The sequence below is a fragment of the Lagopus leucura genome, unplaced genomic scaffold, assembly GCF_019238085.1.
Source record: "Lagopus leucura isolate 7727_CA_CO unplaced genomic scaffold, USGS_WTPT01 Super-Scaffold_741, whole genome shotgun sequence".
NCBI lineage: Eukaryota > Metazoa > Chordata > Aves > Galliformes > Phasianidae > Lagopus > Lagopus leucura.
This window is the reverse complement of record NW_024962256.1, coordinates 1,464,564-1,481,797: the sequence shown is the minus strand read 5'-3', so window position 1 is coordinate 1,481,797 and position 17,234 is coordinate 1,464,564. Positions and strand designations below refer to the sequence as shown.

General features: G+C 41.0%; 1 protein-coding gene across 1 annotated transcript in view; it reads right to left on the bottom strand.

Moving 5' to 3' along the window:
* SORCS3 (sortilin related VPS10 domain containing receptor 3) overlaps positions 1-17,234 on the bottom strand; it is a 273,977-nt gene that overhangs the window by 148,163 nt on the left and 108,580 nt on the right. The window contains exon 3 of the mRNA XM_042863904.1: positions 4,133-4,232. Coding sequence (XP_042719838.1) covers positions 4,133-4,232 — 100 coding nt within the window. The remainder of the gene's footprint in view (positions 1-4,132; positions 4,233-17,234) is intronic.

Genomic DNA, 17,234 nt, shown 5'->3' with positions numbered 1-17,234 from the left:
GTCAGTGCTCCAGAGTGGTTCCATTTGTAATGATGGGTCAGGTCAGATCACCAGGCTGGCCCTGATTGCTAGCAATGATACATGAGAGACAAATGGAATTGTAGCTGGGAAGTGTTATCAACAGCTTAACTTTTGGTTAGCCCTGAAGTAGGCGGGCAGTTGGAATAGACTATCTCTGAAGGTATCCTCCAATTAGAGCATTCTATAATCGTTTTCCAGTATAACTTCAGGTGCCATCTGCCTTTTGTTATATTTAATTATAACAACTGCTAAACCTCAAATTACAAAATGGAAAAGTGCATTTTCCAAATATCTTCATGTGGTTTCTGAGAAATAACTTGCATGGACATCCCCATCCCAAATTCAAACCAGTCATCACCTGAGAGCTGGAATCCAGAGCTGCCAGGGCCCAGCACCACACAGGGATGCAGTCAAAGCTCTTGGCTATGATGCTCTGTGCCCTGATTAATTCTGAGCCCGGAGAGGCTTGATATCTCCCAGTGCAACATGTAAAACCAAAGAATGTTAACAAACTGAGCCTGGCCTCTAAGTGCAAAAAGCCAGCAGAGCCAGGAAATGCCCAACAAGAACTAAGGCCATCTCAATTTATCACTGTGATATAACTACAGTCAGCGTTTCTTCACTTTCGTTTTTTCCCCCAACTACTGCATCTTTCCTTTTCAGATGCAAACACATGATCTTTCCACTATGATTTTCCCCACTGATAAACAACATGACCGATAAGTTTCACAAAGGGCATGACAGAGAGGACCATCTGCTTTCAGGATGCTCCAGTATTCTTCTGTCTTCTGTGCCAGGAAGGATATTTCAAAACATGACAGGACACCAAGTATTGACAGAGGTAACATTCAACAACATCCTGAGGCTATCCAGTGTGAGATGGGAGAAATACTCAAGAGCAATCTAGAAGAAAGTTCCAAAATGAACATGAAATGAATAAATTTGACTAAAAATATGAAATTAAAAAAAACTAGAGCTTTTCATCTAGAAGAGAAAGGCCAAATATACATGAAGCTGAGGACTTGTTTTTGCCATCAGTGTTACCTAATACGTGCTCAGATATGATCTTTGTGAGGGACAGAATAAAACTCACAGTGAATTAAATATTTTGAGGCCAGAGGAGCCATTAGGTCATCAAGTCTGATCTCACTGTGCAACATGTTCCAGAATTCCATCAAATCATTCCTGCTTTAAGTTCGGTATTTTCTCCCGAAAGAAAACTACTTTGTAGGAAAAGCATAAATGCTTGGAGTATTATAATTCAAAATAAAATCCTGAGGACTTTATGCAATCCCATATGGGTAAGGCGAGCATCAGATGTGACTTTCTGGAAGCCATGAAAAGGGGAATGATACCAGCTCTCAGCCCACAGGCTGTAACTGCACCTCATCCATCTGCTCCATCCCTGCCTTTCAACTCCGGACCCATTCTACCCCCCAGTACTGCAATAATAGTGATGTTAGTACTGAGAAATCAGTGTTCCACCATCATTTGGCAGCACAAAGCAGTGAAATACAGCAGGAGCTGCCAAAAATAATTACCATGTTCCCACCAAAAACAAAACAAAACAACAACAACAACCAAAAAAAACCCTAAAAAAAAACCTTTTATTTTAAAAGAAGAAAAAGAAAAACAGCTAGTGTTTAAATCCTCTTTCCTCATACTTTAATTGAGCCCAGGGTTATGCCACAATTCAGGTAAATGATGTTTATATAACTGGCATTTGGCTGAATGCATAATTCCTATTTAACGGCTGAAGAGAAGCATTTTGGGGCTTCAAAGAAATCTGACAGGTAATTCCCACTGTTGTTCTGCAGGGTAGCTGAGAGGTAATTATCCTTCTCACTAGTAAATCAATTAGGAATGAATGTATAGAAAGCTCTCCCCCTCCTCCAAGTAGCTGCTAATCCTTTAAGCGCTAATGAGCAGACACTGCTAGCAACCCATCAAAAATCGACAGGAGCTGCGAGGCACACAAGGTCCTATCAGTATCTGGAAGCTGACACCTAATGAGAAAACATCTTGCGTGGAAAAGTTCTGTACAGTTCACTGTGTGCACATCTGATGCTTTTGGTATCTTTTTATTTACTGTTTATTGCCTCAAAGAGGTATTTTTGAGGCTCACAAGAGATCACTGCCTCACGTGCAACTAGGCAGCACTGTGCTCTCTGAGGTGAAACACAAGGGATCTAGATATTCTCTACTGGGGTACCACTGCTTCTCAAACTGCTCTGTGATTCATTATTGATGGTTATCCTCATGAGCTCAGTAAAAATGTGATGCTTACTCTTCAGGCCACTTATGGGTGAACAATATTTACCCAGATACATTTGGAGGAGATTACAACCTAAGTGCATTTTCTGCAGCACACAACTTTGTGAATCTGTAAGGGGTGGGTGGTACATAGTATGCCTGATAATGAATTTGACAAATCCTGATGCTCAAATCGATTGACATCTTTTCCAAGCATTTTTCAGATTCTGAATCAATGCTTGGGACGCTTTGCCGGCCAACAAGGTAGAGCCCACTCCAGACCAGGGCAAACCACCTGTTTAACCATGCATGGTAAATATATTTAGCAGAGGTAGAAAGAATGAAAACAAGCTGTTCCCACAGCAACCACACTAAAGCTGGTTTCCTAAGGTTTTTCCTTACAGTTTGTCTCTACATTTCAAAAGATTTTTTGGAAGGGAGGAGAGGAGGGAAGACAGACAGACAAAAAAAGAAGAAGGAGAAAGACCACTAATCTGTAAAGCTCAATAGCTTGAAAAACTGCTGAAAGATAATCATTTATCCTAGTACTGTGATTTATGAGGGAGACTTTACATCAGTGACGTAGATTTGTAACCAAGCACATTGCCTCCAATTCTGGGTGGGCAGAGTTGCTTTGGAAACAGAATGAAGCAGCATTAACTCTTCAGTGCACACACTGTTGGTTCTAGCAAGGAGTGCAAAGGCCAGGAGAGTTTGTTAGGAAACATCTTCATTCCATTTTGCTCAGAACAAAGAAGTCAAAGTAGTTTTCATCTTCTGCATAGGAAAATCTATAAGCTTCCTCCTGTCCACCACCTTCTCCTTTGCCTCTTTAAACTCAAAGGCACACATTTTAGCCTATAATAATCAGAGCTATGACTGCTTTAAGGTTGCACACACTGAAATAAGCATCAATCTTGAAATCTCTGTGGCTGGACCAGTGATGGAACAAACAATAGCAGTAATAATGATACTAGGAGCAGCAGAATGCAAATTTGGAAAATTAACAAGGGAGACAACAGCTAGGCAGTTTGGATGGGATGAGACAGAATGTGCAGCGCCCCATCCAAACAGCTCTAACCACTGCCAACATTTTGCTGTGAGCCACAGCCCTCCCACATTGATTTCTGTGGGTAGGTGTGTGCACCTTTGTTCCATCCCTTCCCTTGAATCCACACAGGCTGTAATTTTAAACCAAGAAAGCTTTGAGTAGCAACCCCTGTGCTGAGAAAAAACTCTGAGCCAGACAGAACCCTAATTGCATCACATGGAAAGCATGAACAGGTGGGTGAAAGCCATGACTTCTCTTCTATACCCTCAAATCACATCTTAGTTCTCTCACCCACTTGCCTGAACATATTCTTCTTTTGGCTCCTTGATGTGATATAACCAATCAAAATGAAAATTATATTTCTACCTCCAACTTCAACCTCCAACTTCCAGTGTCACAAAGCCAGAAAATACATAAACACCAAATGCAGGACGAAATACCCTTTACCTTGCTATTTCTACTAATAAAGAGACAGAGAAGGCAAACAGAGGTGTATTAGCTGAAGTCAGGGTAAGCAAGAAGCATTTGTGTGCATTTGGCTTCTTTACAGGTGTAAAGTCAAAAGCAAATAAAAGCAACTCTTTTACTCCTTTAATTTATTCAGCAGGAGATTAAGGACTCCACCCCTATTGCGAGTAAAACAGGCATAATTCTACTGAAATCTGTTACACTAGTGTAATTTAGACAGCAAAGTCAAGCTCCCAGGAATTGACAACAGATTTGACTTTAGGATTATAATTTCTCTCAGAAGGAACAAGAAGTCATTATTTTGTTTCTACATCTACCAGCTTGATGGCTCTCCCTTACCTTCCTCTTGTTAGTGGGACATACATAAAAATAGCTCAGCACAGTCTTCAGGCCTACTTTGTCATTTAGCTTTTCGTAGGTAGTGCCATAGTCTGTTGACCTGGAGAAAAGAGGAGACAGAAAGAGTGTATGTGGTTATTATGGGAAGGAAAATGACTGTGAGAACAGACAGGTTGCAGCTTGAACATTATTAACCTTGGAATAGAAGCTTTTGTGCTTCATTCAGGATTGCAAGTGGAAAAGAAGAAACTTGTGTCCTTTGGGACAAGATCTGTCACTGCATCAGTTGATCCTACAGCACCTGGGGAGCTGTGGTCTACCCATGAAGATTTCTGCGGACTCTGCACTCACACGCTGGTATCTATGGTATCTATGCAAAGAGTCTGATCTCAGCAGTATCCTTAGCACAAATTCCCTTTTCAGACAAATCCAGCAGAAGGATCCAAATTAAACTCATCAACAAAAATTTTAAGTAGGCTGATTTTTGACTTTGAGATGGGGATACAAATGTGGCTCAGAATTGTAACAGCTGAATTCATGTATAGATATAAATGTATCTAAACTGGCAGCTTGAGTCCTTAGTCACCCCCATCCTACTCCGTGCCAGGAACTGAGTTTTTCTGAGATGCAGAGACAGATTCAGGCCCCTACACAAGCAAACCCCACTCAGAAGAGCAGATGATCTGGGGGTGGCATTACTCGTTCATGACTGGGGGGAAAAAAAAAAAAAAGAAAAGAAAAAAAAAAAAATACTTGCTTTGTCACAGAGGGTTTTCTGTAGTTTCCTCCCCCTCATTTGTGGGCATGTTCGAAACCTCACTTTGCCCTGCTTGTTTCTTTTCTGCTTTCACACACTGCTTATTCTAACAAACAAGGCTTTTCCCACCAGAACAAATTCACAACTATGCAGGCCAGGATTCTACACCTGAACAGAGGTCAACACCAGGTGCTTTAGAAGGGTATGAATCTGCACAAACAGCCAAATTGCCACATCCAAACTGTACACAGAGCCCAGCTCCTGACCCTATGCAGCTTCTATTGTATAGACAGAGAAAATGCAAACCTCAGCGGGCGGACAAGAAAAGATTCATAGAAAGCCTGCCTGGATGTATCTATGATGTTATTAAGATCAGAATTCACAGTCCTTGCCCTCCTTTCCCTACTCACCCTTTCTTTTTACTCAACAAGCATTCAGAGAACATCCAGCACCTTTCCTAATAACTAGCTGATGCTGGTCTCCAGCATTTTGTTCTGCCTCAGACCAGTCCCTGTTCTTTGTCTGGCAGAGCAATGGTCCATATTACCCTTCTGGCATCCACATGAACAGTACCACTGTGCCCAGGAGCTCCACACACCCACTACGGTGGCTGCAAAACTGAGTGTTGCCAGGACCCTCACCTGGCTCCATCAAGTCTCCTGGCTGCCACTGCAGGCCAGAATGACACCAAAATACTGAAATAGAGCCGCTCAATATTGATGCTTAATATTCTTTTATACTAATGTACAGTATTGATATTCACTGGGTCCACAGAAATATCTTAGAGGCTATCACAGTAACATACTGCATTTCTGTAGCAGTTTCCTACACAAAGGATTGGAAACTTTTTTGTCTCACTAGGTGCCAATGCAACACATATTACTTAGCAGATTTCCTTCTCCAGGAAAGCTTCAAACTGAAGCAGTTTGATTAATAAAACAAAATAATCCAAGCCGATCAATTCCACTACACAAGGCCTTCGATACACATTAATTCAACAGGTCAGGAATCTTTAAGGAACAGCAGGCCCAAAGCAGTGTGTAAAAGACAGAGAGCACGTACTAAGTTTTTTCCTTCATTGCACTCTTTCAACTGCACTGAAGCTCCAAACAAGCCACATCTTTGGCCACACATGTACAAGTCACCATTCAGAGAAAGAGATCACCGGTTTCAATCAGCATTCAAAGAGAATACAAATAATAAATTAATATTCTCACAGAGCTACTTTGGTTTTGTTCTCCTAGTCTTTTTCAGATCTCCCAAAATGCCTTGCACTTCTAAAGATGCAGGCTGGATGCCCTAATGACTCTTTCTCATTAAACCATTATCACTCATTGCATTTGCCCTTTGAAAGAATAGATAGAAAGGAAGTAGGATCATTATTTCATTAGCTTCTCCAAGGCTTTCTTTATTATCATGACAGTCACCATTGGCTTCATAGAAACGTCTCAAAGGATATCACAATAACATACTGTATTTTCATAGCTCTTTCCCATCCCAAGAAGCTGAAGCTTTTGTTTTGTGTCAATCCATTCAAACTAACAAACTCCCAAAGGGCCATACTGGGAAATATCATCTCCGTTCTAGAGATGAAGGAACCAAAAGCTTGCACAGGTAATGCTGCGTTTTTTCAAACGCAGGCATCTACAAATAGCCTTTCCAGCTTCTTTAATCACCAGGTACAGAGCTTGATAAACAAACCTGCTGACTCCTAACACCACTGAATTCCCTAATTTGAAAACAAGTATTTACCAAGGCACAAAAAAAAAGAAGGAGAAGAAGAAGAAATAAGAAATCTGGAAACTCAGTCTAATTTAAACAACCCAGCCCTGAACACTTTCAGAGGTGTGAACCACAGGTGGAATTGAACAGTTTGGGCTCTGACAGACAGACCTGAGCCAGCTACTTTCAATATTATAATAATTGTTCATCGCAGGCATAGGGATGTGAAGCAGAGGTGCAGAATCCTCCCCTCAGATGGGCTCCATCTCAGAGCTCTGTCAGGCAGAGCAAAAGAGTTTGTTTGTTTGCAGCCTTAGCTATTAAGCTATAAAGACACGCTATAAAATATATCATCAATCTCCTAGAAGCAAAAGAGCTACAAACGCTGACCAGATTGCTGGGAGGGACAAGTCATCCTTCTGGAGCATGTGTGTGGCTGACTGTCCTGTGAGAAATCTTCTCTGCGTCTGTGACTCTCCCCACTATATGTGAAGAAGGAACAGCCATGGTATTGACTTGAGATTATCAGTGTTTTACACTTGAAACCTTGTGCATCCACCTCCAGATCAGATTTCCAGCATGCACACACCTGAAACCCCACACTGAGAACCATGTGGATGCGCAGCTCCACTTAAACAAACAGGAGAACATGACAGCTCCATGCATCTTGCACAGTACCAGGAGCACACATAGCTCAGATTAACATTTTCTTCCCTCCACCTGTGCATGCAAACTACCTGCCTGCCTTTCTCCCTATGTCCTCTGAAGAACTTCTTGTTTTCAGCCATTGGCCAATTTTCTCCCAGTTTGACAGAGCAACAGAAACCCTAGACTAATGAAGCTTCCACAAATTACATGAAAAACAGCAGCCAGCAAAAAGAGAGGAAACTTATTCATGCTCAGAAAAAAGCTGCAGCATGAAACCAAATCCCAAGAGACACAAGAGCAGGCACAGCTCTGAACATCCAGCTGCAGGAAAACATTCAAACACAGCTCACATGTTAATGCACTACAAAGAATCCATCAGCACAACACAAGGAGGCAGGCTGCTGAGCTTCCATTGCTTTTGAAAATTTGTTTCTGTTTCTTGCCTGTCTTCTCCCTCAAGCTACTGTCCCTGAGATAAAGGCATTTCTCAAATCAAAGTCCAGGTGGCCCATCCCCTGGGGCAGCCCCTTTGGTCAGCTCCTTTAGTGCCTGCTAGTGGCTTAGATCTCAGACCAAAGCCAGTTTAGCAGTAACTCCATTACCCTGCTCTACACCACAGTAGCTGAAGGGTTGCAGAGTCCTAAATCAGGAATCAGGCTGTCTGCACAACAATTTTAATACAGACAGGGCAGAGGGCTGCTCCTCAAAAAGCTACAGATACCTAGCAGCAAACAAGGAGAAGCTTTGCCTGGGGATTGTAGGTTCCTTTACTGTAAAACAAGGGTGGGAGAATGGGAAGCTGGTCAAGCAGCGGTCCTCAGGAATGGCTACTCCCTGCTTGAAAGAGCAATGGTGCTATGTCTCTGCCATGCTGAAGCTTTTGAAATAAAGTGAGATTATTTCTTTTTCTCCCTTGTTTAATATTTTAGCCTTGTTCCTGTCTTTTGTGGACTATGACCGCTTACGGCTGAACATCCTTCACTTCCAAAGCCTTTTTCATATTTAGATACAACACAGATAAACAATCTTTCCTGTCCTAGGTTTGCTTATAAGCCTGTACAAAGTCAGAGTTGGGACAAAGTCAGAGACTTAGGCAGTCAAAGGCCTGGAACAGAAACAGAACTTCAGAATAGACTTTTTCCCTTTACTTAGGTCAGCTCAAAGGATCATCTAACCCCATGGGCAGGATGCTATGAGCCCTATTTCTTATACTATCAAAATCAGCTGCGATGGAGCTAACCAACAGAATTCAGTCCTTTGCCCTTCCCTCTCTGCAGCTGACAAATCTGGATCTGGACACTGTAAAACGAAAGTATCCACAGAAGCCCTGTGGGGTTATACTTGATTACTTAACAGACAAAATCCAAGTAACAGTACTCTGTGAATCTTTCCTTTTGCAGAGCTTCTCCTTCACCCAAACACGATTACTGAGTGGCTCTAATAAATGTCATATTGCAATACTGTAGATCTACAAAAAGAAACTACTTCCTCTTTTTATCCCCATTCCACTAAAGAAAACTAAGGACAGTAAAGAACATCTGTGAAAAAGAACACAAAAGCAAGAAGATGGTGCAGCTCCCCAGTATAGGTTCCCAGCCTAGAGCAAACTCTTGATCACAGATTTCCTAAATTAAAGATGATGCTTTTGTGTACAAAAGCCATCAGTGGCCTTTTAGTTCCATAAATGTCTAACCTCCCACAGGGAAACTCCTGGCAACTTCACCATCCTGTGGTAATAAACACCCACAACCTACCCGCATGTGTTATACTAAGAGATGATCCCCTTTGTTTTAACTTGATAACATAATTCAAAGCCTGCTGGCACAGCTTAATGAGAGTGAAACCATGGAACCACATCTACCATTTGTGTTTTCACTGATTCTTGTCATATTCCCTACATATTCAGCAGTCCAGAAACTCCCAATTTATTTAGCCACTCCTGGCAGAAATTATTTTTCTCTCTAATCGTCCTGTAACTATTCTTTCTAGTCCAATTACATCTTTTGTTATGAAGCTTATTCTCCTCAGAGAATAAGCTCTACAATTTTTTCTTGGTTAAAAAAAAAAAAAAAGCTGTTCATGTAACACCATCAAAAAAAAAAAAAAAAAAAATCACTTTCCACCTTTATACCAAAGGTGACTTTCTTTATAGTTCTGGAACTCAGAAATTCTGGTCACTTTCACTTTCAAGAAGTGACTACCAGTTTCAAAACTACCTACAACCATAGGTGTTAATGGGGAGAAAAGTTCAAGCAGATCATAGTTTTGGTGTTTTCTCTTGGAAATATATATATTTTTCCTTTTAAATTTCATGCCATTTGATTACTCTTTCCTCACTTTTTTAAAATTAATGACTATTTCAGTCACCAAACTTCTGAATGACTTGAAGATGACCTTTGTTGATAAATTTCTACTTACGACGTGCGGTAGAGATTGGCAAGGCAAGATGATCTTACATAACGCTTTAATCATCCTGATTCACAGTTGAGAATGAAGGAGATAAGACACTCCCAACTAGCAAAAATGGCCTCCTCTTTTTTTTTTCCCTCCAGATTCCTCCTCATTTCCCTGCTTTTCTCTTTTTGTTTTTTAATTTTTTTTTAAACTCACACTTTAACTCTCACAGGGAAATGTTTACATCAAACACTCATTCCTCTGTAGAAATGACTGCTCAGAATGGCACCAACCCAGTCTCTGGAGATGCCACGAGCGTGGAACACAGACTCTTGTTCATCAGTGGTGAAAATGCATGGTAAGTGTTGAAAAATACTGTTCTGTAACTGAGAATTTGCTCTATCAAGTAACGTTAGTGTGGTCATTGCATTTGCTGTAGCATCCATGGAAATAAATAGTTAGGTATCACTTTCAGAGATACCTACATATAATAGAGGCAGTGTACTTTTACTGTGGGACACAGATTTGGCTAAAGGCAGCTCTAAACTTCCCACCATTTTGCTTCAACTAAAAATGGCATTTTTTTTTTTTTTCCTGAGGTTGAAAAAACTAACCAAACTAATGCATCCTATTAACTCATGGCAGGCAAGCATCTGAACTATAACACCCAGGTTGGTCTAAAAGCCTACTGCAAAGTATGCTCTTCATTTAGCAAAACTCAGATCCTGATCAAAGCAAGCAGGCTGCAGGTATACTGGTTCCTAAGCATTGTTTTATATTCTGCTGCAGAATAACCCACAGTAAGGAAGCAGAAGAGCAACAAAGACTGGTGTCTCCTATTGTGATGCTAAAGTAAGTACTTCCACAGTAAGAATCCAAATCTTCTGTACCTTGGAGGTTTGTCTGAACTTAATTTTATCTACCTGTGAACTGGTTATTTAACTCTAACTCTCAAGACTATCCACATGCATTGGGTTAACATGGCAAGGTTTTGGTAGCTGGGGTTTGCTGGGGTGATAAGTTAAGAGCCAGCTCCAGCTGCTCCAAAAGAGACCAACTGCTGATTAGAACTGAGTCACAAGCAACACTGGTTGTGCCTGTGGGAGAGCAGATTTAAGAAAGGAGGAAAAAAAAACTGCTGTTCAACAGCAGCTGGGAGAGAATCACCTGTTTGTCAAGTCTGACCTGAGATAAGGACACTGCATTCGTGCAAACACCACCCAGAAAGTTCAATTCCCAGGAAACAGGGATGATGTGGAACTAAGGCATTCTGGCTTCACAAAGGTCTCTTTTCTTACCACTTTGATCACTTCAGTACCGTGACACGCATGGAAAAGGATTACTGTTATACAGCCCTGAAGCACCTCATCATTACTCACTTCCCATTTGTTCTAAAAAATCTGACATATTTATTATGTTCTTCATTCCAATGTATTCTGATTTTCCAAAGAAGTGTCACTTCTGACATAACACAAGGTGTGTTAACTTTTTCAAACTGTGAATCGCTCAAAAATGACATAGTTAAAAAGAGAGCAGCATGGAGGTGGCACGGACCAGTGCCTGTCATAGATATTACAAGTCAGACAACTTCCAAACAACTTATACAGTCAGCCTGCAACACTTTCCACTCCCTACCTTAGCTGACCCCACAAGCCTGACACCTCACTCTCAACACTGCACCCACACAACCTGAACAGAACTACAGGATCCCATCTGACCTGAGGTAAGGCTCCTTAGTCCACCAATTTCTCTTCCATTTAACTAACTTAGCTCCATGGGACAAGATTGTCTCTTACTGTATCCAAAACAATAAGAAATAAAAATAAAATAATGTTCAAGAGATGCAACTACCTGAGGAAATAGAGGGCTGACAGACAATACAAGATCTTCCCGGTTGTAGGAACAAGTCTACCTCCAGTTACAACAAAAGTGAGAGTCTCTACTTACTGTTTTACAAACAGTAAGACAGATTCTCAGCTAAAGTCATCATGATCCTAGTAAATTCAGGTTAATGGCAGATACGCATTAACCTACAGCTGGCAGATCTACACTAATTTACACAGTAGAGGTCAGTATACCTGAGTTTCTAAAGCAGTACTTTTGCTGTTTATATCAATGTCAATAAACAATTGTGATCCATATAGTAGATTCTCAACATGGAAACCTACCCAACTCAACTGCTTGTGAGTTTGGGGCAGCTCAGATTAAACATACGTGAACATTACTGTACTCTTGTGCCTTCAGTCCCCACTGTTTAATAATTTTCAAGCCACGGTTGGTTCAAGCTTAATTTTGCCCCAGAAAAGCCTCCTTTTTCTGCCACCCTTCTTTCTCAGCACTCAGACGCTTATCTAACGCAGAACACTTTGCCTTGGGAGAATAAAGCAGTTGAATTTTTTTCAGACAGAAGATCAATAAAGTGGAAACAGCTTGAAAAGTCAATCTGCTCCAGCAGTCCCCCAGGAGATGGCTTGATGATTGTCATTTTAATGAAGGAATAGTAAACGGAGCACAAGGAAATGCACATCCCATCCAAATTCACAAGGGAGGATACCTTAGGCTGAAAAGCAGGGAAAGAAGAGGAAGCACTCAAGGAGAGCAGACATCTCTCTAGTTTGATAGGCCATATCAAGCAGCAGTCAGGCTAGTAAGAGCTAACAATTTTCCTAAAACTGAGAATACTGCTCTAGTAATACACTGCAGAATGATATTTCCTTTAGGTATTGGATGAGAAATATTTTTGTTCAGGCCCTGAAGCACAAAGATTAATAGCCCCGATGCCGTTGCTCCTAAGTAGTGTGCTGGAAATATGTTTCTTATTCATGATGAAGTCATGACTTGTATCTAAATGGGTTTCTGAGGAGCTAAGCATCCTGCATATTATCAAGGCAAATGGAAAGGGAAACCTGACTTGTGATGCAAGATGCTACAGTCCTGTTTCCTAGGCATGCCATGGAGTTTCTTTGTCTTTGATTTTAGTCATCATTCAGCTATTTATGGAAAGGATCAAACTCACAAACAGGTAGAAAGTGGACTATGAGGGTCACTGAATTAAAAATTATGTTTCACTAAGCACATTGGAAGACTTGGAGATCTGCAAGTTTCTGACTTTCCCAGACTTTCAACTTGGTTGGGATCCTTCTTCTGGAGTTACACACAGTGACATATTTTGCTGTTCCAACTACACAGGTTGGATGATGGCAGTTCCCACAAAGATTCACACAGATTATGGACATTTCAGCTATAAACTGTGATCAACACTTCACTAGCCATGACAGATTAACAGGAATTACTGTGTGAAGTCCTCTGCCCTGTACCATGCCAGAGGTCAGAATACATCAATATAATTGCCTATTTTGGCTTTCAAGTCAATGACTCATGTTTGGGGCCTTTGGCCATGCTTTCTACTTGAAGTCGTATTCCTGTTCCACTCAGAATTTGTCTGTTTATGGACAGTTACTCACATTTCTGCTTCCACAGATCCATGCCTTCAAGTAAATTAGAGCAAAACTCCTTACACAATACAAGGGGCCTCTAATTGCATTTTCTCACTGCATAGTTCCTTCAAAACTCCTGAGCAGCTTTAAAGCAGAGGCACTGAAGTTCTTTCAGTCATGTTACTTAGTACAGAAGAGAAACTGCTTTTTTCCTTTATTCCACCTGATGCTCTACTTAACTCAATGCTTCAAAAGGCAATGAGAAAATGAATCATGATGCTACATTCCTGAATGGCACCATTAAGACCCTACGGATAATGTCAGCATAAAGGGTCACCCATCTTTCAGCAGGTAGATTGCAATAGCCTGTGATTAATTAGGAAGTAGTGGCAGCTCATAATTAGCCACTTCCTAATCCTTTTTAGTTGCCTTACCAGAAAGCATGTGGTTTGTTTTAACATCAGCTTTAACATTCTGGGAATGAGCCTTCCTGCAGGTTGAACACTCCTAATCCTAATAACTACCCATAGCAGGGGCAGTTGGCAGGCTTGTCTCTGCACATCTCTAAAGGTTTTGTTCTGCAGACAGTTAAGAGAATAAAATACAGGTACTACAGAGGAAGGTACGCACTGTGCCACAATTATTTTGAACCAAAACCTTTGTAACAACTGAGATATCAGTGCAAAAGCATGTTGAGCACTCAAAGACATAAGGAAAGCAGCGCATCTCTGTGACTTATTGCAAAGAGTTGTGGCAGTGATGGGAGCCATGAATTCAGGGTGGATGAACTACCTTCCACCATTCCCTCCCTTCAGGAGGACTCTGGGAGTAGGTTCAGACAAGAAACGTACTGGATTCACATAGAATGTCATCTGAAATCCGAGAACCTTTATCAACACCACTGCCTTGAGTACACTCCTTGACTGCACATGTTTTAGCATTAGAAACTACCTATCACATCCAAAACTGAAAGCTTCAGTACATTACAGTATGCTCCTCACAGCCTTCACTACATGTGGCCATATCACCCACTCTTAACTAAGTACCAGAGTGGACCTACATCATTTAGCTAGATGCAAATATAAATAGATAGGCGAGATAATCTTCCACTAAAGAATAAAGGCCAGTAGTCAACCAAACTTCCCCCAACCCATTCCTTCTCTTTCCCTCATACTTCTATAGCCCTTCTGTTTGTGTTTACATTAACCTCTGCCCATGCAGTCAGGAAGCGCCTTTCCCCAGACTCCATAGACCTGTTTATTTATTTGTTCTTGATTCAGAAGTAAAGGATTGTTTCCATGTTAACGAGCTAAAATCATGGATCAATAAATTCACACTGAGGCTTAAGTGCTGTGATTATTGAAAGAGGGAACACAGAAAGAGATGCTACATCATGTACAAGTGCATCTATTACACAGTTGCTAAGCTTTAAACAATGCATTTGTAACAACCAGAGTAGCATGGTAAAATAACAGCTGTCTCTTCAAGACAACAGTAAATGCATTGGGGAGTGTTATCCAAAAGACTTATTTCTTCGTCCATATTTTCCTACATAACTGATGCTGAAGATGGAGCAAGTAAATAATGATGAGTTTTTCCTACAAGTAATTATTTTGCAGAGATTACACTCTAATAGCTCTAGTACACAAAATATTTACAGGAATTAATCTCCTTTCCTCACAAATAAGGGCAAATGACAAACACAGGTTTCTTTGCCCACCCAACCTTCCCCTTCCCTCCTCCCCCAATCTTTTTTATTTCTAAACCATATTCTGCCACCACTTATCAGGGTCCCTGCAGCAAAAATGGAAAAAAATGTCAAATGCACTGCTGGGAATGGGATCTCATCCTTAATGACATCATCAATAATTGCTGTCACCAGCTAATATCAGAATTGCAACCTTACAGGGAAGATAAAGAGGCAGGGTTTTTTAGACTGTGCTTTCTAGACAGGCTCTAAATGTGATTTTTGCTACATGGTCTTAAATGCTGCCCCAATAGCTCATAGGAAAGCAAAAACTAAAAGCAGATTGAAGCTATACAGGGAGTACTAAACCTAGGGTCGTCCTGTGGATGTCCCAGAACAGTGCTGGACTCAGAAAACAGGAGGTAAACACAGTAAAGGCTGTCCTACAGCAAAGCTTACACCTTTGATGGCAGTTCCTTGGCACCAAAGGCATCCTCAGGCAGCTGCTTCTTCATGCAAACATATTCCAATAATTCCCCAGCCATCAGGGCCCAGATGTCCCTTAAGACTATTCTAAATTGAGGCTGCATTGTAAACCACTGAAGAGTTATTTAGCAACTCAGACCTTGTCATCACAATCTAGATATCATTAAGAAAATGTGTACTACAAGATTCTTTTAAGAGACTGAACAGCTCTTAGTTATAGCCTGAGGCTGAAGACTCGAGATCAGTGCCTCTGCAAACACCTGCAGCTTGGGAGCCCTGACACTACCTGCAATGAGCACAGACCTTCCCTCACATCAACAAGCTATAAACCAGCAACACTGCTTCCATTTCATACAATACATGAAGGCCTGATACTGACAATCTCCATGCTTTTATACAACAAACCAAGAACAAACTAGTTGTTTGAGTGCTTCTCTGTTCCTTCCCAGTGCAACCAAGCATGCTCTTCAGATGAACAGAGGGGGAGACAGGCACACCCTGTCAGCCTTGGTTAGTAGCAGCTCCCAAGCCCAGATGTTTGGGGTCATTATGTCTTCTCAGGTGATTCAATGATTAATTCCCTCTCAGAATTAATATATTAATCAACAGATAACAATGGAGAGACAAGCAGTATGCTGGCAAATCACCCTGAACTTCAGATTTTAGAGTCCCCACCTAATTAATATTTGACACGTCACAAATTTGTTGCTCCAAACCTTGCACCTCCTTTTACTGCTCACGCCTTTCCACAAAAACACAGTGCTTTGTCTCACCTTTTAAAAAAGGTATGTATACGACAAGAGACAAAAGATCAGTTCAGTTCAGTTGATGGGAAAGTCTAGACTATATGTCTCTTTAGTTACATGCACTAAACACAAGAATACATTTTCATTGGTGAAAATGTTCATCATTGTGGAACTGTTTGGACCCAATACACGACAGTTTGGTCCATGTTCATGTCAGGATAGTCACTTCCAAGACTCTAAGCAAGGGCACATCTCAGAAACAAGATGTGACATGCTCCCTTTGCCCATAGCTGGGAAATGTGACCTGTGCCCAGCTCTGCCCTCGGGCTCACCTCTGCACTCCTTACTATCATTGCAATCTCTGTTCACCAACACCAAATAAACATGGTGAATAATAGAGCAAGAAAGATTTCTGCTGTGCTGCAAACAGAGGTTCTCCACAGCCACTCCCCTCTGAAAACAAAGACTCAATATTTGATGTGTCATGCAGCTTTCCACTGATGGTTCCGAAACCATCACATGGTTGAACTGTACCTTTTCCAATCTCAGTGGCTCACTGAGCAAGACAGGTAGAGCAGATTCTATCATCTCAACAAGAAAGGGAAAGAAAAGTTTCATCTATAATAATGATTGCTCTGCTTGGGCAAGCTAAACCTTTTGGACTGCATTACCCCTAAGCCACAGCTATCCGTTATCCAATGCAAATCGAGAGCTGTATTTATACTATACTAATAACTTGGAAAAACTTTTTAATATCGGAAGACTTAGCAGAGCAGATGAATGGCTCTGACATGATATCCACGGGATAGAAATTCAATTAAAAACTGCAAGTGGAATGGAAGTGGTAGTTATTGTTCAACACGTATCATGGGGGATTGTTGGAATACAGCTATTAGCTGTGCTGGTTGAGAAATTCTGTTTTCCTTTCTGGCAATCTGTTAGCTTGTAGAAAATAAAATTAATAAAAACACAGAATTACTCTCACACTAATAGAACATAGCAAAGCCAAGGGCTAGTTACACGTTTTACAATTATGGTTTAAGTGCATTATACCAAGGAAATTAAAGAGATGTCAGAATTACAATAAAAATGAAAGATTGCTTGGTTCTAAAAGCTGACAGTGTAGCTATCACATGTAGAACATGCTGGTTTGTCCATTGTCTTCCCCATCACAGCTCTCTAGAATGTTAACAATTATTTCTAATGCTAGAGCTACAGATGTGTT